The sequence below is a fragment of the Ictidomys tridecemlineatus genome, chromosome 13, assembly GCF_052094955.1.
Source record: "Ictidomys tridecemlineatus isolate mIctTri1 chromosome 13, mIctTri1.hap1, whole genome shotgun sequence".
In the NCBI taxonomy this organism is placed as follows: Eukaryota; Metazoa; Chordata; class Mammalia; order Rodentia; family Sciuridae; genus Ictidomys; species Ictidomys tridecemlineatus.
This window is the reverse complement of record NC_135489.1, coordinates 89880415-89901537: the sequence shown is the minus strand read 5'-3', so window position 1 is coordinate 89901537 and position 21123 is coordinate 89880415. Positions and strand designations below refer to the sequence as shown.

General features: G+C 38.2%; 1 protein-coding gene across 9 annotated transcripts in view; it reads left to right on the top strand.

Annotated features, from left to right (window-relative positions):
• Ptpn2 (protein tyrosine phosphatase non-receptor type 2) overlaps window positions 1-21123 on the top strand; it is an 82958-nt gene that overhangs the window by 57172 nt on the left and 4663 nt on the right. For 6 of the 9 annotated variants that reach the window (XM_078030478.1, XM_078030480.1, XM_040270725.2 and 3 more), the window contains 4 exons: window positions 1332-1541; window positions 4103-4255; window positions 13162-13343; window positions 17938-18388. In XM_078030478.1, coding sequence (XP_077886604.1) covers window positions 1332-1541; window positions 4103-4255; window positions 13162-13343; window positions 17938-18145 — 753 coding nt within the window. In that variant the 3' untranslated portion in view covers window positions 18146-18388. Of the gene's footprint in view, window positions 1-1331; window positions 1542-4102; window positions 4256-13161; window positions 13344-17937; window positions 18389-21123 lie in introns of those variants that run through there. The other 3 variants (XM_078030479.1, XM_005334876.3, XM_078030477.1) reach the window with 2 other exon arrangements.

Below are 21123 nucleotides of genomic sequence, written 5' to 3'. Positions count from 1 at the left end.
GTGGCTCAGTGGTAGAGCGCTCGCCTAGCACGTGCAAGGCCCTGACTTCAATCCTCAGCACCACATAAAAATAAATAAATAAAATAAAGGTAAAAAAAATAAAAAATGGAGTTGCTTAGGCTCAGGCCTAAGGCCATCCTCAAAAAAAAAAAAAAAGTGACTAAACATATGTAGTTAATTTTTTTTTAATTTCTACATTGTATTTTGTCAGTATTTTATCTTTTATGACTTAGGAGTCTTAATTCGTACTGAAAAAGGCAAAGTTATCAAAATGTGAAAGCTATCTTCTAATTTTGAAAATTTTCACTGGGAGCAGGACATTATGATGATGTTTAGCTGTTAATTTTTTCTGTGCCTCCTCCTTTTAGAAATGTCCTGCAATAAAACTAGAAAATTGTGCAGACATTAGAAAATCACTGCTTCATTTACAGAAACGAAGACTATAAACTAGAGCGGTGCTTCCTAGGGCAAAAGGCAGTTGGCAGAAAGCTAAGGAACATTTTCATAATGAATTAGTCAGAATAAGGCTCATCAGGAACATCCAGGAAGTGATAGTGATGCCAGGCAGACCTCAGAGACAGAGGCATTGGGCGTGTTGGTGCACCATCTTACATCAGCAGGGCACATACCCAGCTTCAGGACTGGGGTTTATTACATTGGGGAAAGACAGCAATTAGAGGAGCTATTTCAATTAAAAATGTAAAGATTATTCCTCTAAATTAATTCTTGTATTGCTCCTCTTTATATGTGGAGCTGCTTTTCAAGGCAAATCATATTAAGAGGGAGATTATATTTACAAAATTAAACTTTAAAAAAGAAAGTTAAAATTATGATACTAATTTTTTTAATAGAGAAAAAGAATGTGTTTATTGTGATACATGAATTAGAGAAAATATTGGTAGCATGTATGGTACAAGCTAATTGTTAAGAACTGAAATTCTAGACTGCTGCTTCAAGTCTAGGCCCTATTTATTGCTCTTGATCTTGGACAAATTAATTTTTGCCTCAGTTTCCTCACCTGGAAAATGGTTTCTGATATATGATTTTGTATGAATTGAGATAATAAACAATGAGCTCAAAACAAGCCTCCAAAGTGATGTGTTATATGTGTTAGCTATTAATATATTCCAAACCTCTCTAAAGAAAAAAAAAAACTTCCCTGATTTGCATACATGCTTATCAAAACCCAAATGGGAAAATGGAAGTATAAACAGCCCATAAGATTAACAGCGTTGAGTAAAACACATGATCTTTCTGACATCGTTTTTTTGCTTTTTTTTTAAAAGCCAAGAATGGTCACTAACTTTCTCTTGTTTAATCTTACTTTCTAGAGTGGGGAGACCAGGACGATCTCTCACTTTCATTATACTACCTGGCCAGACTTTGGAGTCCCTGAGTCGCCAGCTTCGTTTCTCAATTTCTTATTTAAAGTGAGAGAATCTGGCTCCTTGAATCCTGACCATGGGCCTGCAGTGATCCACTGTAGTGCAGGTATTGGGCGCTCTGGCACCTTCTCTCTAGTGGACACCTGTCTTGTTTTGGTAAGTGCCATTTATGGTCTCATTTCAGTCCTCTTTTTTTCTGCCTACTGGCAGGAATAGGCTCTGATGTCATATCCCAGAGCCAGGTTTCTTAAGGTTAAACTTCTTTCTTTGGGCAAAACCTAGAAGAGTCATTTCCACTCTTTGGACTGCCTCCTTAATGCCTGTGGACTTGAGTCAAGGTGACACCAGAGCTCGCAAGAAGCAGCTTTTCTCTGGTAGTTTCACACTGCAGAAGTAACAGGCCCCCTTTCCAGTAAAATTCACCTTGGTATTGAATTTCTCCCTGCTCGGACAAGCTCTTTGTCTGTTTTTCCTTCACTGGGGCTAGTGACAGTACTTACAGGGCCGCTGTGAGGACTCAACAAGTGTTACCTGGTGCTATCTTTCCTTCCCTGAATTCTTTTGTATACACCCAGAGCTGTAAGTCTCCACCCACCCTTCCCAGCCATCACCAGGATTCAGGTCCTTTTCTGACTTTGTAGAACCTTCGTTTTTTTCTTTGTTTTGGTTGTAGGGGGCCTCTGGTTTCCCTTGATTCCCTTTCCTATTGCCGTCATTTGTCCCTCCTCTTATTACACAATCAAACCCATCAGTATAGTACCTTCTGCTTTGATTTCAGTGTCATCTCTTTCAATATTCCCCCTAGTGTAATTTATACTTTCCTGAGCTTGTTTTAGTATTATCAACAATGTGAGCAATTTAGTAGACTGGTGTTCTTAGGGTTTACGGCCCTGTGTTGCCTCACTTTACTTTATTTATTAGTCTCTTAGCTTTCTCTATAAAGTGTAGCTATGCTTCATTGCTCTGGTCTTAGCGTTCTCAGGCTTTCTAATATGACTGCTAGCATAAGTAGGTGCTCACATGAATTCACACGATGTACTCCTGGTAAACATGCATACTTTAATGGGGATCTTGATCAATGTGATAACATTCTTGGTGGAGCATTTTGAATCTTGCATCTGATGAAAGCTAGAAATTACAGTTCAGTTTTAACCTATCGGATTATTATATTCATCAAAAATTGGATTGTTACATTACAGTGAAGCTCGCCATATATAAACATTTTGGTTGCTGTTAATGACAGCAACCTTTTTTTTTTTTTTTTCAATTTGGAGGTCTTTCTAAAACTAAATCAGTAGTTTACAGATGGTATGGTGGCTCTGCAGTGTGGTTGTGGACTGAGGCTTTCTCTGAACTTTCCACCATTTTTAGGTGGCCTCTGTAGTCTAGATATGAAGAAGGCAGAAGGGCAATGGCACAAAGGCCTGCTGCCACTGGGACTTTTGTAAATAAATAATACCACAACTGATCCTAAGTCCTTCCTTAAGCTAGGTGCCTTGGCACACCCCTGTAACATCAGGGAGGCTGAGACAGGAGGATGGTCGCAAGTTCAAGGCCAGCCTGGGCAATTTAGCAAGACCTTGTCTCAAAATTTAACAGGGCTGAGGATGTAGATTAGAGTTAGAATGTCCCTGGGTTAAATCCCTACCACACATACAAAAAAGAATTATTATTCTTTAAAATTAAAGTGCTAAACTGTTACACCTCCTTTTCAGTTATCAGTTGCTCTGTTTTAAATTTCATATGCTAAACTGATTTAGGCTTTACTATATAGCCAGTCACTATTATCCAAAGTAAGTTAGGTGTCATCACAAGTTCTTATTTACTTGTTGGCTTAAATATTCTGACTCTAACTGAGGCTGGGGCTGTAACTCAGTGGCAGAGCACTTGTCTAGCATGTGTGAGGCACTGGGTTTGATCCTCAGCACCACATAAAAATAAACAAATAAATTAAAGGCATTCTGTCCATCTACAACTACAAAAAAATAATAATTAAAAAAATATTCTGACTCTAATAGCTTTCCAGTCTGTGGTATATGTTAAGTCCTTTGACTGATTACTGACCAAAATGAAATTAGAATGATTGTTTTGAAATCAGTTGTCAATCAGCTGAAGAATCAAAAGTTAGCAGCTACTGTTTGAACAAGTGAATTGTGAGGGATGGGGTGGATTGGGAGAGTGTTAAATTAACCTTGTTCTAAAGGAGAAATGTGCTCGGCACACAAAATCATCACTGTGAACAAAACACTTAACAAGGACAGCTTGGAAGAGGAAAAGTATATTTGGAGCCTTCCTTGTGGGTTTCCTGGTTGTAATTGGACAAGTGACTGCAGAGCACTATGAGAAGGACAAGGCAAAGGAAAGCTGCACAGCTCATGGTAGCCAGGAAAGCTGGGGGCGGGGCTGGCAAGGGGAAAGGGACCATAGGGAAAAAGATGTACCCTTGCAAGATACTCCCCCAGTGATCCACCTTTCGTGCCCCACCTGCCTACAGTTACCACCAGGTTACTCCGTTTAAATGAAAATGGACTGATTAGGCTACAGCTCATTTCACCTCTGAACAATCCTGAATCATTAGGAGCTTTGGGAGGACACCTCACCTCCAAACTATGACTAGGAGCAAATGCATAGCACAAGTCTGAACAATGACCTTGTGTTGCTTCTGTTTCCTGTAAGGTAACAAAAGAAGGCTTGACTTACTTTTACCTTTCTTGCAGATGGAAAAAGGAGATGATATTAACATTAAACAAGTGTTACTGAATATGAGAAAATATCGAATGGGACTTATTCAGACACCAGATCAACTCAGATTCTCTTACATGGCCATAATAGAAGGAGCAAAGTATATAAAGGGAGATTCAAATATACAGGTAAACTTTTCTTGGGAAAGAATAATATCCGTTTGTTAAATATAGTTGCTAAAAAAATAAAAATAAATATAGTTGCTATCCAATAACCATTCCAACTAAGCCCTTACCATGTCCCTTCTAAAAAATATGTTGCAGTTAATGGGGTAAATCCAACTGGCTGCCTTAAAATTATAAAATTGAAGCTCACTTCCTCATGGATATTCAGCTTTAGGTTAAGTCCTCTGTGTTCCTAAAAAACCCTAGTGGGAAACAAGATTTCATTAAAGAAATTGAGCTTATTTCACGTAAGGAGGATTTAAGCATTTAGTCATTGAAATAAACCAAAAACCTTAAGTATGTTTGCCCCATTAAAAACTTGTTGTGGGGGCTGGGGATGTGGCTCAAGCGGAGCACGCTCACCTGGCATGCGTGCGGCCTGGGTTCGATCCTCAGCACCACATACAAACAAAGTTGTTGTGTCCACCGAAAACTAGAAAATAAATATTAAAAAATTCTCTCTCTCTCTCTCTCTCTCTACCTCTCTCTTTAAAAAAAAAAAGAAAGAAAAAGAAAAAAACTTGTTGTGGAAATGTAGAATATTTCACCTGTGCATACTTAACTTTATGATGGTGAACAGCTTGAGTGCCTATTGAAGACACAGTGAAGTACTAATACAATATTACATTTTTTTGGTTAGTGGCATTATTATCCATGAATATATTTTTATTGCACATTTACAAAAGGTAAATTCAATACAATCTATGTTATGTTTTATCCATGAATATATTTTTATTGCACATTTACAAAAGGTAGATTCAATACAATCCATGTTATGTATTGAGGCACAATGTAAAATAGGAAACAGAGTAACAAAAGACACCTGTTTCCTGTCTTGCTAGTAACATAAGTAGATACAGGATGGTATTGACATCCAAACATCTAAAATCTGAAACTTTTGGGCATTTCCCTTCCTCTCAAAAGTTTTGGATTTAGAGCATTTCATATTTGCACATGAGGGATGCTCAACCAGGAAAGCTCATCAAAATGCTCCCCAGTTCCAAAACTGAATTCTGAAACAGAATTTCTAGTCCCAAGCATTCTGGATGAAGGATACACAGTCTGTGCCTTAAGTCAGTAGATACAAAAGTGACTAGATTCATTTCATCATATTTCTCATATGTGAATATGCTTGTAGGTCTTTAGTTTCTATAATTAATAGCCAATTCAGAAATAAGCTTCTTAAATCAAACCATCAGTGTCCTAAAGGACTAAATGAAAGGAATTGAGTATTGTGTAGGTTTCAAAGACATTAAAATATTCTTAAACTATTCATTTATTAGTAGCGTTTTAAAACTTTTTATTTTTTTAGTTATGCATGACAGTAGGATGTACTTGGATATACGTATATGGAATATAACTTCCAATTTTTCTGATTGTACATGTGGAGTTACATTGGGCATGTATTCATATGAGAACGTGGGAAAGTTATGTTAGATTCATTCTAACATTTCAAGTCAAATATTAGTAATTTGTTATTGGTGCACAGTACTTATACAGAGTAGTGGATTCTTCTTGATAAGGCACATGCATCAGTAATATTTCTGAAATTTTATTTAGAATTTTCTTTTTTATTTTTTAGGTCATTAAAAAGCATTAAAGAGGGCTGGGGATGTGGCTCAAGTAGTAGCGCACTTGCCTGGCATGCGTGGGGCATTGGGTTCGATCGTCAGCATCACATTAAAAAAAAAAAAATGAAGATATTGTGTCCACCTAAAATTAAGAAATAAATATTTAAAAAATAAAACAAAGGCATTAAAGAAAAAATTTAATGAAGAAACATTAGGTTAGAGCAAGAATACTCAATATGCAGGAAATTAACCCAAATAATTGATCCTGCTTCAGAAACCAGGCTTTGGGAACATGGGGTTTGTTGGAATTGCTTTGGCTGTAGACGGTAATTTAGATAAAGTAAAATTAACTTCAATGTTGAAGTTTAGGAAAGTTTCATATTCTTTCTTAGTAAACTTTAATCAGCTTAAATATGGAATTTGAAAAGGAAAGTTAGATCAAGCTTTTCCCACACCTTTGTGGCTTGCTGATGCCTTCCTTGTGGGTTTCCTGGTTGTAATTGGACAAGTGACTGCAGGGAAAGTGAGCTGTCCTTTGGGTAGTATCCTTCATTCTACACTTTTCAGATTTTTTTTTCTTTGAAGTTTTGTTTGTTTAGTTTTGGAATATATATATTTACCCTGAGGATCTTTTTCACTACATATTTATGGGTTTCGGACATATTTATCTGATATGTAGTCACTAAACTCAGTTTTCAAGTATTCTCTGCCCTTGTTCCAGATAGGACATTGAAAATGCCTCTGGATCTTTTAGGAGTTCAGAATTGGCAAAGTCTTGTTACCCATTCAAGGAGAAGTTTGTTCAGAAGTGGTCTTAGCAGGCTCTAGGGATACTACACATTGGCTGTAAAAGAATTCAAAGAATGTGAAACTGAATTACATACAAAGTTAAGTCCTCATTAACTCACTCACCCCAAGTTTGTAGACATTTGGGCACATACGGTGTCCCAGTCAGTTGCTGCAATGACGAAATACCTTAGTAAACAAAAGAAACTTATTCCGTGTTGTTCTTGAGGCCAGCAAGTCCAGGATGCAAGCACTAGCAGACTTGGTGTCTGGAGAGGGCTTGTTCCCCATAGATGGTGTCTGGAGAGGGCTTTGTGTCCGCACTGGTGGAACAGGCACATAGGTTTTCTCAGATGTCTTTTAAGGGCACTGATCCCATTAATGAGAGAGGAGTTCTCATGACCCAATGACCCCCCCTAAGTGTCCCATCGCTTAATACCACCACAGTGAGAGGTTGGATGTTGTGTGTTTTGGAGGACACAAAAGTTCAGATCATAGCGTGTATGTCCTTCCTGGAATGTGTGTTTATGTAATGTGTTTTTCTTAAATTAATATTTTTTTATAATACCATGCACTGTTCTATGATGCACTCGCTCTGAAGATGATTTTCTCTTGGCTTTCTCCTCTTAGGACTCCACCATTTGATAGGACAGCCACAGACCACATGTGCTATTAAATATTGGAAATCTGGCTAGTTTGAATCAAGATGTGCTTAAAATGTAAAATAAAACAACAAAAGTGTAAATAATCTCAATAATTTTAGAAATATTGATTTCATGTTCAAATGATAATATTCTGAGTTAAAACATTATTTAAATTTGTCTTTTCAATGTGGCTGCTAAAATTTTAAATATGTATGTGGCACATATTGTATTTCATTGGAGAGTGTTGTGCTTGAATGTTAGTTTAGAATAGAAATCTAAGAGAAGGAAAATTCTTTGAAATCCTGATTCATAAAACTTTAATACACATTATACTCAGGTTACTTTGTTAAAAATGAGAACCCAAACCATATACAACTAGCTATAACCCCCAAAAGTATCTTGTATGGCACAGAAGGATGTGATACCAGTTTATGGGAGGGAGAAAGAAAAACAAACCTTTTCTACATCTATCTCCTCTTTGTGTCTGATTATTTGGGAAGAAAAAACTAGCTTCTGTCCAGCTGAGATATGGTACCATCTGGGGGACACTCCTTGAGCCTATGTATCACATAGGAACCATGTTTCTAGTGGTGTCTTTGGTTTTGGTATCAGGGTGATGCTGGGCCCCCCCTGCATCTGATAGATAGAGATTGTAGAGAATTGGCAGGCATGTCTTTCTTAAATGTTTGGTAGAATTCATTGAACTGCTACTTTCTGTTTCGAAGGTTATTAACTATTGATTAAATTTTTAAAAACAAATACAAGCCTATTCAGATTGTCTGTTACTTGTGTGAGTTTTAGCAAATAGTATCTTTCTAAAAAAAATGATCATTTTTGTCTAGGTTATGAAATTCAGGAGCATAGAGTTGTAATATTCCTATATTATCCTTCTGTCATCCCTGGGATCTGCAGTGATGTCCAGTGTTTTATTTCTGATATTGGTCATTTGTGTCTTCTCTCTTTTTTCTCAGCCAGGTTAGAGGTTCATTTATTTCATTGATCTTTTCTTTTTTTTTAATATTTATTTTTTTAGTTGTAGTTGGACACAATGCCTTTATTTTATTTATTTTTATGCAGTGCTGGGGATCAAACCCAAGACCTAGCACGTGCTAGACAAGCGCTCTACCACTGAGCTACAACTTCAGTCCCTCATTGATCTTTTCAAAGAATGAGCTTTTGATTTTCTTTATGTTTTATCCCCACCCCACCCCCTTGAGTTTCCTGTTTTCCATTTCATTGATTTCTACTCTCACTTTTTTTTCCTTCTGCTTACTTTGATTTCAATTTGTTCTTTTCCTAATTTCCTAAGGTAGAAACTTAGATAATGCTTTTAGATCTTCTTTTCTAAAAATCTTCTTCTGAGCGCTGCTTTTGCTGCATCCTACAATTTTCAATGTTGTATGTTTGTTTTAGAAGTATGTTGTTTTATCTCTACTTTTGGAGATTTATCTGGCTTTTAGTTTAATTCCACTGTGGTCTGAAAGTAGACATTGTATGATATCTCTTTGTGAAGGTGCATTTATGGCCAGTTGGTGGCATGTCTTGGTGGATGTTCCATGTGACTTTTGTTGGATGAAGTGTTCCCTAGGTGCCAGATACATGATCGCTGATGGTTTTGTGTTGGGCTGTCTGCTTACTAATTTTCTTCCTTCTGAATCTGCCCATTTCTGATAGAATTTTGAACTTGATGCTCTACTGTTATGTGCACATACGTTAAACGTTAAACACTTTTATGTCTTAGAGAATTGACCCCTTTGTCATTTGGCCCTCTTTTTGTCTGAAATCATTATGGTTTCTCCTTTCCTTTGATGAGTGTTAGCATGTTACATTTTAATCTATGTGTGTCTTTTTTTTTTTTTTTTTTTTTTTTTTTGGTACCAGGGGTTGAACCCAGGGATGCTTAACCACTGAGCCACATCCTTTTCATTTTGAGACAGCGTCTCAGTAAGTAGCTTAAAGCCTCACTAAGTTGCTGAGGCTGGCTTTGAACTTGAGATCCTCCTACCTCAACCTCCTGAGCCACTGGGATTACAGGCATGCATCTCTGTGCCCAGCTATGTATGTCTTAATTTTTAAGACAGGTTTTAATTAGGTTTCTGATACATTGAATATAGTTGAGTCTTGTTTTTATTAACTCTGAGAAACTTTGTCTTTTAACTGGTATATTTAGACCTTTATTATTCAGTAATTACTGATAAAGTTGGAATAATATCTGGTATCTGTTGTGTTTGTTACTGTTTTCTATTTGTTGTCTTTATTCTTTATTTATATTTTTGTCTTTCAGTCTCTTCCCATTTTGTTTTTAATTGAACATGTCATATGATTTTAGTTTCTTTTTTTAGAGAACCTTTTTGTTCAAAAGTACTTGACCCATGAAATTTTGTCTCTAGTCCTTTTTCCTAAAGTGGGCATCTGTCATCTCCTTCAGTCTTTTGTTTTTTCCCCTTACTTTAGATTTATATGGTGTGAGTGGTACTTTCATTAATGGATATAGTTTCATGATAGTTTTTTTGTGATGGTGTCTGCATATGTGAATGTATGTGCAGTGATTTAGGACGTGTGGGCACAAAGGAGAGGTGTTACCATTACCCATCTAGAGTGATTGTACCTTAAATCAAATCCATGTATAATTATATAGCATGTATTCATTTATAAAACTCTTCCAGTGACCTTGACCTACCTAGATGCATGTAGTTTCTGGTTGCCTCCTGTCACATGGTCAGATAAACATGTAAGGTAGTTGCTCGTATTACCACATACTCATTAGCAGTTTCCCAGTAGTGACGGTGACCATGAACCTCCAGAGTAAATAGTATAGTTTGGCCATCCAGGATGGCCAGATGTTGTAAGATCTCTAGCTAGTAATTCGGCACTGCTTAAATGAACCCGTGAACTTTTTAACAAATCACAGTTGTTTCAAGTTTAATAGCTTCACTTTGCTCTTGGAGATACTTTCTTTATTGAGAAATGGTTGGGATTGGGGTTTGAGCAGCATGTGGGGCACTGTCCCCAACAGCATGTGAGCTGGGAGTGTGGCTCAAGTGCCAGATTGGAAAGGGAAGCTGAGGCAGGCTTCAGCGTGAGAGCCTGTGTGAAGTGCTGCTCCTTGGTGTCACCCATTGGCAGTGACCAGCTGAGGCGGGTGACATGGGGGTGCCTGCTGGCTCAGATGTCACAGGAAGGCAACTACAAAGTGGGTTTGCTGCTTGGGTACATGGCAGAGTGACGTAGTTGGTGTTCTTCTGCACTAAATGCCCCTCACCCTGCCTCTGCTGTTTGTCTTTCTTATTGACAGTCTGGATTTGTTGCACATTCTGGGAAATTGTAAGACTTGATTTTTTTGATATTGTCTCATTTATTGACATGATTGAGTGTTGTCCAAGTTGCTGTAACTAGATCTCTGTGAAGAATGGAAACTTTAAAAATGGACCAGCATTAATTCTGAAGACAGCATAACCTTTTATTGGGTATTTCTTAAAGCTATCCCTTGGCTGAAGTTGTTGAACTTTTCATGAACACGGATCATCATTGTGAAGAGTGACGGCATCATCAGCCCAGACTGTCTGAGTTAAATTCTAGCCTGCTGTTCATTGGCTGCCTCACCTGGGGCAAGCTACCCAAGCTCAGTTGCCCCCATGTCCTCTGTAAAAGGAAGCAGTGACAGTGCCTGTCTCCTAAGGTTGCTGTGGGGTTGAAGCATGGAGCAGTGTGGGTTCAGCAAGTGCTTGATGAGTATCTTGTTCACCTCAGCTTTCCCCTGCGTTGGCACTATTAAAAAAATGCTATTGGGACAAGTAACAAAAATTTGGAACCGGGGGCTGGGGATGTGGCTCAAGCGGTAGCGCGCTCGCCTGGCATGCGTGCGGCCCGGGTTCGATCCTCAGCACCACATACCAACAAAGATGTTGTGTCCGCCGAGAACTAAAAAATAAATATTAAAAATTCTCTCTCTCTCTTCTCTCTCACTCTCTCTTAAAAAAAAAAAAAAAAAAAAAAAAAAAAAAAAAAAAATTTGGAACCAGGGAAGAAGGAACCCGGCAGTCTCTAAAGTGAAAGCATCTCACTCTTCCATGCCACTGCCTGATGGTTTCTTAACTGTGGGCACAGTATTCTTCTGGATATGGTTGAGTCCAGTGGGGCTCAGGGTGGTTCTGTCCACTCAGACTCTCCATCTCCACCCAGTTGTAACAGGTGTGCTTTACAGTGTCTTCCAGACATAGGAGATTATAGAATGTCACATTCTCCAAGGTTTCTGAAAATCTACCATTACAAGACAAAAAGAGATCTGTGAATCATACAGCTAAGTAGAATAGATGTTTCTGGGAAAGGTGGAGATGCTGAATGCCTTTTTTTTTCTCATTTATCTGTTATGTGGTAAAAGCAAGATAGATTAGAAACTACTTTATCCAGTGTATGAATAGATTTTCTGGAATTTTTTTTTTAAATCTGAATATAGAAGGGTTGCTTTTAATAGTGCTGTTTTACAAAGAAGTAACTCCAGGGAATGAATTTTCCACAAATTCCAGGCAAGTGTACATTACAGTGTTAAAATTATCACATTCATTGGGCAGTAAATAGTGTTTAGTTTCAAGATTCCATGCTTCTATGAAAGGGTCTCAAAGGGGGTTTTCCCTGTCCACATCAGTTGTTTGGGGCCAGTGTCAAAGTCAGTCTTAATGAGAACCGTTGGCTCCCACTAGTGTTAGCTTCTGCCATTGATGCTGTTGGCAGTGGACAGGTTGTGGTGTGTTTGTAGCCCGTGCAGGCTCAAGAGACCATGGTCCCAGTGCCAAGGTCATTCCTTCTTTGGCCTGTACTATCTGCCACTGCTTTCAACTCCAGGAGCCAGATATGCCTTGTGCTTCCACCTCCAGCTTTGTTCCTAGGAATAGGGCAGAGAGGGTGCAGGAAACTTAACCTTTGTGGGGCAAGATACTAGGCTCTTCGCCCACCATCTCATTTATCACCATAGTATTCTCCTAAGGTAGGTGAGAACATCGTCTTTCAAAAAGGAAGAAACTGAAATCTCTCTTCGCCTTGGGCTGAATCCAGCTCTTTGTCATCAAATCTGATGTCCAGGTGTGCTAGAGGATGTTTCACTAGCCCAGTGATGGGTTATGGGTTAGCTGTTTGGAGCAGCCCTTGTAGCTGGTAAGGACAACCAAATTAAAGTCCTTTGGCATCACGAGGACCTGTTTGGAAGTCTAGTTGTTGTTTCTCACCTAGACTGGTCAGTGGCAAGAAGCAAGAAGGAATCAGATCACATTTACAGGTCATCTTGGTCACTATGCCACTGTTGAATATCGGTGGATTGGGAATGATGAAGAGTCAAGCAATATTGAATTTTAGCTAAAACTGTCTTACTATAACTAATACTTTAGTGAGATCCTTGTATAGTTTGTCTCCAGTAGATAAAATTCACAAGGTTTTATGAAGATAATTGTATTCAACTTCATATGCACATAAAAATAAGTGTTAAATGCTTTTATTGACTGAAGTTTTTAAACTTAACACAAGCGTAAAGTTGTGATTTGGTAGAATGCCATCTGTCAGCATCACAGGGTTTTCATAACTTGATTTCAATTTGTAAAATTTTTCTTTTTTATTTTTGCTACTGATGATTGAACCCAGAGGCGCTTAATCACTGAGCCATCTCCCTGGCTTTTTTTATATTTTATTTAGAGACAGGGTCTCACTGAGTTGCTTAGGGCCTTGCTGAGTTTCAGAACTTGGGATCCTCCTGCCTCAGCCTCCCCAGTTGCTGGGACCACAGGTGTGCACCACTGCACTCGGCTGTAGATGCTTTTTATTTAAGGAAAACTACATTTTTAGTGTTCACATTTGTTTTTCATTTCTCTTCCCTACATAGAAACGGTGGAAAGAACTTTCTAAAGAAGACTTATCTCCTGCTTTTGACCATTCACCAAACAAAATAATGATTGGAAAGTACAATGGGAGCAGATTAGGTCCAGAAGAAGAGAAACCAACCAGTGACCGATGCACAGGGCTCTCCTCTAAAGTGCAGGACACAGCAGAGGAAAACAGCAGCAGGTACGTTTCAGTTAACTCAGGGGCCTCAGAGTCATGCAAGCCTTTATTTATTAAATGAGGGTAATTGCTCATTTGTTTGTTACCTAAGGGGTTTTCAGAATCCCATTACAAAAAGTCAATACTTGGAAACCAGTTGAAGAAACAACACTAGTTGAGTAGAAAAGTTAATTATAATTAGGTGGGAAAATGAACAGTATGATACAGAAAATAAATGGTATTAATAACTGCTGTTTGCAATCACTTTTAGTATTAGTTATAATGCAATTAACAATATGCCTTTAGCCACACTTGGTGGTGCATACCTGTAATCTCAGCAGCTCTGGAGGCTGAGCAAGACCCTAAGCAACTCAGCAAGACCTTGTCTCTAATAAAAATACAAAAAGGCGGGCGTGGTGTTGCATGCCTGTGATCCCAGCAGCTTCGGAGACTGAAACAGGAGGATCATGAGTTCAGAATCAGCCCCAGCAAAATGCAAGGCATTAAGCAACTCAGTGAGACTTTGTCTCTAAATAAATATAGAATAGGGCTGGGGATATGGCTCAGTGGAGTGCTCCTGAATTCAATCCTTGGTACCAAAAGAAAAAACAAAAAACAGACTGGGGCTATAGCTCAGTGGCAGAGTGAGTGCCTGTCTCACACATGTGGGGCCCTGGGTTCAATCCTCAGCACCACATATAAATAAATAAAGATACTGTATCTATTTACAACCAAAATAATATTTAAGAAAAAATACCCAATATGCCTTTAATAAGATCTTAAAATACTTTAAAAAATTCCATTGTTAGAGGAAGATAAGTCTTTTTCCCAAAAATTACATTAAAATGCCCTTTGAAACTTTCTGAGTTTTAAATGAATATGAACATTTAACATTAACAAATTACATGTCCAAGGCTCGCACCCACATTAGGAAACTGGTATCCTAAGGTTATGAGCCATCTAGCAAAGTGAATGAACTCTTTTTCTTCTTCTGTTTCCAAATGACATTTTTTTTCCTTTTCTTTTTTTTGTGAAATACACTTTTTACTTTGAGAATTTTTATGTTACAGTAATTTTGTTAGATCAGGGTTTTGGAATGTACCAATGAAAATAGTCAAGGCCAACTACACATTATAGCTTCACTTTTCTCTTTTCCTAATATGGGCCTGGGGGTATAGCTTAGTGGTAGAACATTCTTCCTAGCATGTGCATGGCCCTAGGCTCAATCCTCAGCAACAGAAAAGAAGATTACATGCCTTAAAATTTATAAAAACTAACATTTCACTATATAGTCATGGGTTTTTAGACTTGAATAGTTTATTTTTGAATCATTAATTATGATATATTATTCCTTATTATGGTTTTAGTAGTTTAAAGATGACTAGTGAAAGCATGAAGTTATTAGTACAAGTATATTTTTTTCCACCTTAAATTTAGTACTTTTAAATGAGGAAGTGTATGGTGTGCGTGTACGCATGTGTAGGTTCTTGGGGTGCCTCCCTTGTCAGGCAAACACTCTGCCACTGAGCAGCATCCACCAAACCACAAAGTAATATTGTTTTAAGTTGCTGTTATCTTTTTCAATAATTTTTTCATAATAAGATTGTCACAAGCATATTTGTTGCCACCACCCACCCCTTGATTAAGTACTATGTGCAGAATTAGGAAAAATGAGCTTGGTGACTGGGTTGGGATCCTTTGTAATTTTGGAGTATTGTCTTGGTTTTAAAGACACAGGCCAGCCATAGTCCCTATCCAGTGAGTTAACCTTCCCATGTCTGAGTCTCATGGCACAGAGATTAGCAAAATCACTCCAGAATTACAGAGCTGTTACAAAATGTGCTTTTAAAGGGGGCTGTGGGCGCATATGTATGTATTGAATATAAATATACACACCTATAGTTATAATATTATAATTTAATTATATGTTAATATTATTATCATTAATATACTAGTGATATAGTAATAATATATATTATAATAATATAATATGTAATGATAATAACATATAGACACAAATGTGTGGTTACTTCATTGTGATAGTAAGATGCTTCTTACTATGTCTCGCAGTCTTAAATTTGAAAGTCAGTGTTCTGCAAATGAGAATAAATAATTGGGGTATTTGAAAAGTTCAGTCATTTGGACCCTCTCCTGAGAGTGTGCGTAGTGTGGAATGTGCCTGCCAGGGCATGTGTTGGCAGAAGTCCACTGTGTGCAACTGCAAGGCTTTCCACGTGGTCTCCTCTGGGCAGCCCTTTTAAACTCATATCAGATGTAAAGCACTAATTATATAATCATATCACTTAATGGATTCATTACATCTTTTATAAATGTATTTCCTGCATTTGAACACAACTTGAATATTTTTACTAGCAGTATGTGCATTTGTCTACGAGTTTTCAATTCAGAGAGTATATTCAGTAATAATTTTTGCAAGTAAATATTCGGATGGAATTCAGACAGCCAGGGGGGCCTGTTTACTTAATAAGTGAAATGAAAAAGATGTGCAGAAGAACTATAGGAATTAAAGGTAAGCAAAATATAGTCCTCAGTTACTAATATGAGAAGCAAGTACCTAAATTAGCAAATTATTAGCAAATTGTCAGTTATTTACTATAAATTAAATACCATAAATACACAAGGGTTTCAGGGGATGAGAAGAGGAAGACTTGAAGAATAGAATAGAAATTAGAGGACCAAGATAAAAGGGAAGATTCTGTCTTTGTGGGAAACAAATCTGAAGAACAGGATGGTGGGGGCGGTGTTTGGGCATGAAAAGTAGTGCAGAGCTGAAGGCTGTTTGTGCTGATTCTGCCTGGACACGTCGGTCAGCAACATCTGCAGGTTCCAGCATATCAGAGAAACGTAACATGTGTTTTGGGTTTCTTTTTCTCTTTATTTATTCTTTTTTAGAGATGTACATGACAGTAGATTGTATTTTGACATATCATATATGCATGGAGTATAACTTCTATTCTTGTGGTTGTACATGATGTGGAGTTACACTGGTCATGTATAGGAGAGTGCTGTCCCATTCATTCCATTGTCTTTCCCATTCCCATCCTCCTCCCTTCCCTCCATTCCTGTTATTTAAAGTATAGAATTCAGTGGATGTTAATATATTTACAGAGTTTTGTGGCTAAGTCCATAACATAATTTTAGAACATTTTTATGATTATCCCAATTTCTAGAACTATTCTAAAAAGTAATTCAGGATCTAATCAAGGGTCATGCTTTTGATTATATTTGATTGATGTGGTTTTTAAAGTTTCTCCTTTAATTTGGAACTGTTCTCCATTTCTTTTTCCCCCTCACTTGACCAATTGTCTTTTTAAATGTTCCACAGTCTATATTTCTCATTGTTTCTCATGATTTGATTCAGATTAAACATTTTGGCCAGGAAGAAAAGTTGTGTCTTCATGTAGTAGACATTGAAGTCTACTTGAAGAGGAACTCACTTTTTAAAAATTAAGCTGCATGCTCAAAACTACTTTAGAAAAATTACTGGGAAACTGGTTAGGCTTTTGCCATATCACAGACAATAAGCAAAAAGAGCAGATGAGTTTTGTGAGAGATTTTTAAAGGGAAGAAGTAGTAAATGATGTTTTGCCATTGGCCATTCTTTATGTAGTGCTGAGTCTGAGTATCTTGGGAGTCAGGGAGCTTATGCTGTCCAGTACTGAATAGGAAAACAGGAGCTAGAAAAGTGTAAGGATAAATTTAAAAGTAGGCCCACTTGCTGGGCGTGGTGGCACACTGTAATCCCAGTGACTGGGGAGGCTGAGGCAGGAGGATAGCGAGTTCAAAGCCACCCTTAGCAATGGCAAGGCACTAACAACTCAGTGAAACCCTGTCTCTAAATAAAATACAGAATAGGGCTGGGGTTGTGGCTCAGGCCCCTGAGCTTAACCCCCAGTACCAAAAATAAATAAAAAGAAAAGTAGGTCCTATCACAGTAGAGTATCCATGGAAATTTTTAACAGATGGCACTGATCAAGGGCCTTGAAACATCAAATGATAGTACAGAGGACCAGGTGCCGGAGCACCTCTTTGTTTTCCATTCCTGCATCTGCAGACTGGCTGGCAAAGAAAGAAGGAGTTGTACGTAGAAGCTACACCTGTAATCCTAGCTACCGGGAGGCTGAGACAGGAAGATCACAAGTTCAAAGCCAGCCTGAGCAACGGGGAGGCACTAACAACTCAGTGAGACCCCGTCTTTAAGTCAGATACAAAATAAGACTGGGGATGTGGCTCAGTGGTCGAGTGCCCCTGAGTTCAACGCCCCAGAACCTCCCCCACCCTCCCTGCCAAAAAAAAAGGAGGGAATGAAAACTGATGGGCACCAGTTCACAGTTTGAAAAAGAGCCTTGCTTATTTTCAGGTCCTGTTAAAAGTATACATTAATATAAAACTGTACCAGAAGCAATTGCTGAGTTATCAGAGCACATCTCTGGACCATTTGGAATACTGGGGCTTCCCCTTGTTTATTGCAGTGATTGAAGGACTTGAAGAACATGTGGCTGTGTGTGGTCTTGTCAGTGTCCGGATCCTTTATACCAGAGTGATCTTGTTCTGCTATGCGTACCTTCTTTTTATCATTATTATTTCTAATCCACAGTATTCTACGGAGACGTATTCGAGAGGACAGAAAAGCCACCACTGCTCAGAAGGTGCAGCAGATGAAACAGAGGCTGAATGAGACTGAACGAAAAAGAAAAAGGTGGTTATGTTGGCAGCCTGTGCTCACTAAGATGGGGTTTGTGTCAGTCATTTTGGTTGGCGCTTTGGTTGGCTGGACTCTGTTTTTTCAGCAAAATGTCCTATAAATAAACAGTTTTGCCCAGCAAGCTTCTGCACTAGTACTGACGTTGCTGCATTAATCACAAGGGTCTGTCTTTTAGCAGCAAACGCCTCCTACCCCAAAAACGGTGCAGTAGAATAGACATCAGCCAGATCAGTGAGACTTAACCCCAGCCCAGCATCTCAGGACTCTTCACTGCAGGTGCCTCTGAAACCTAAACTGTAAGCGGCTGTCTAAAATAAAGACGTTCGTGCGTGTTAAAAATCGATACCTTCTGCACCTGTATTCACAAGTGTGACACATAATTTCACCCAACCAACATTGAGAAATCCTTTATCACAAGGATTTGAATTTGAAGGCTATCTGGATTTTAACCTGCACTTGATACAAGCAATAAATATTGTGGTTTTATTACATTATTAATGGAAAGAAAATGACCTTTAATGTGTGTAATGTATAATGTATTATTGACATGGGCATCAACACTTTATATTCTTAACCATTTCAGGGTAAATATATTTTATAAGTACCTATTTAATCTTACTTTTGTAGTTAAATGTACTTTTTAAAAACTCAATTTGAAAATCTGTTACCATTAAAAATAATAATAATAAATTGTATGTTGCTTCAATTGTACTGGATACATTTTCCCTTTTCCTAAAGAGAAGTTTGATATGAGTAGTTACAAATCAGGATAAGCAGTTTCTACTACATATTTGCATTTCATTTATATTTTACTGTTTTCTCTATTTTAAAAAGAAAAAGAAAAACAAAATTTTTCTGCAAAATATCTTTGAAATCCTTGCTGGGACACTTAGGTAATAGCTGCCAAGACTGTGTACAGAAATTGGTCTCTGCAAAGCCCATGACTAACACTGTATATTTTCCACAAAAACTCAGTGTAATTACCCTAATTTATAATTGGGGTAAATCATGATTTAGAAACTAAAAGCAACGACACTGGTGATCTGTGATTTCAGTTCACAGACTAAAGTTTTGAAGCAAAATTTTTTCACGTTCTTTCCACTACAGCAAATAGTGAGATGATGTACAAACCTTCCCTTGTCCTTTAACTTCTTAGTGAATATTTTAGACTTTATTACTCACCCAAGTGCTAGTTTTCTTCAGGTTCCAATACACCAATCAGTGTTTGACTTGCTTAACTTAAACTCTAAATAGTTTATAAATTAATTGCCAGGCAGCATAGATAGTACATATTATTTGAGTGGTTTCCAAACTCTGCTCATTGGATTTTCAAGAGGGTCACCAAGAGATTGACTGTCAGCCTCAGCATCTCTGCTTTATCTTTAATGTACCATGTAAGGTTTTGGCACAAGGCTTAATCATTTCAAGGGGGACAGTTATCATGTAAAGGCAGTTTGAAAACCATGGGTGTAGGTAATGTTTGGGATTGACTTGCGTAGCCTTACTGAGTGTGCTGACTGTGCAGGACATAGGTGGTACTACATATTAAGTAAGATTGATGTAACTTGTGCCCATGTCCTGACTCAGTATCACTGGTCCTTGACCCTGAAGTAGAAAGGAGGTAAAAGGGACATCTCTGTCTGTCTGTCTGAACTAAACCTGTGTTTAGGCATCAAGACACTAATGCTTTAGGTGGTTTTTGGTTTAAAATCCTTCTTTCTAATTTGCATTGTTTTATCTTTGCTAAAGTACAGTCCATTGCTCTGCAAGCACAGCATGGGCAGGCATCATTCCATTTCCAGTTAGTTTGTTTCCTTGATTTTAACAACAAGGTAAAGACTCCTTATAGGAAAGAAATACTGATAAGGCTGTACTCAGCCTTACTCAGGATGAACGTGCTTCGTGGATTCAGCATTTCAGCCTAGCGTTATGTCTGCTTTTTGTCCTTCTGGATGGTAGATGGTACAGTGTGTTTTAAAATCAAATTCAATGTAGTGAACACTTTGTGAACTTCAGGGCCAGGCTCTCTTCCCTCCCAGCAGATCCCTGAGGGTGAGGTGGATGGTGGAGTCTTTAAACAGGGGTGTGGTTTTACCTGTGCTGATATATTTTGTGTGTGCCAAATGCTAATTACTAAAATATATGGCAGTAGGTGGCAGTGCCATGGTCATTACCCCCAGCCCTTTGTTAAATGAGCTGTACAAGTCAAACATGGACAAAGATGTGGCTTCTGCCCTCTCCATTAGCACCAGAAGAAAGCAGTTCCTGATGGGTTCTGCATCTTAAAAAGGATTTTGTGTATGCATAGGTCTCCAGAATATTTGTGACTTCAACAGATTTTAAGTCACTTATAGCCGAGCACAGTGATACATGCCTGTAATCCCAGCAGCTCGGGAGGCTGAGGCAGGAGGATTGCAAGTTCAAAGCCAGCCTCAGCAACTTATTGAGGTCCTAAGCAACTCAGTGAGACCCTGTCTCTAAATAAAATACAATAAAGGGCTAAGGATGTGGCTCAGTGCTTAAGTGCTCCTGGGTTCAATCCCCAGTATCAAAAACAAAAAAACAAACACAAAAAAAGGTCTCTTATTCTCAGGAAAGAGCACTTAGTTCACCTCCACGTCTACTCTGAACTGGTACAGACTTTGCTTCATGGAGGTGCTGGCTAGTTACACACTCCTTTCCAGGTGTAGCCACGTGTTGTGTTACATTGTTCCTTAAACATTCTCCATGTTTAATTTATATATAAGATAAACACAATGCCCACTTTTTGCAGTTTGAAGTAATAAAAGTGCATACAGAGCTTCAGCACAAAGTGAAGCCATTTCTCATGTTTAACAGAGATGATATGTATTTGCCAAGTCCTTTATCTTTTGGGTCCATTTCTCAGTGTTTTAATATTTCTGCCAAGAGATAAACAATAAAAGTGAAAGAATGTCAAGAAACTGTTAGTCATTTTCTATTAAAGAGCTCTGCCTAGCAGCTGCCAGAGGAAGGGTGGCAAGTGAGTTGCCTTGGGTGCACATGTACCTGTCCCTTCGACTTGCATGAGCTGGAATTGATGGTAACTCTGAAACACGT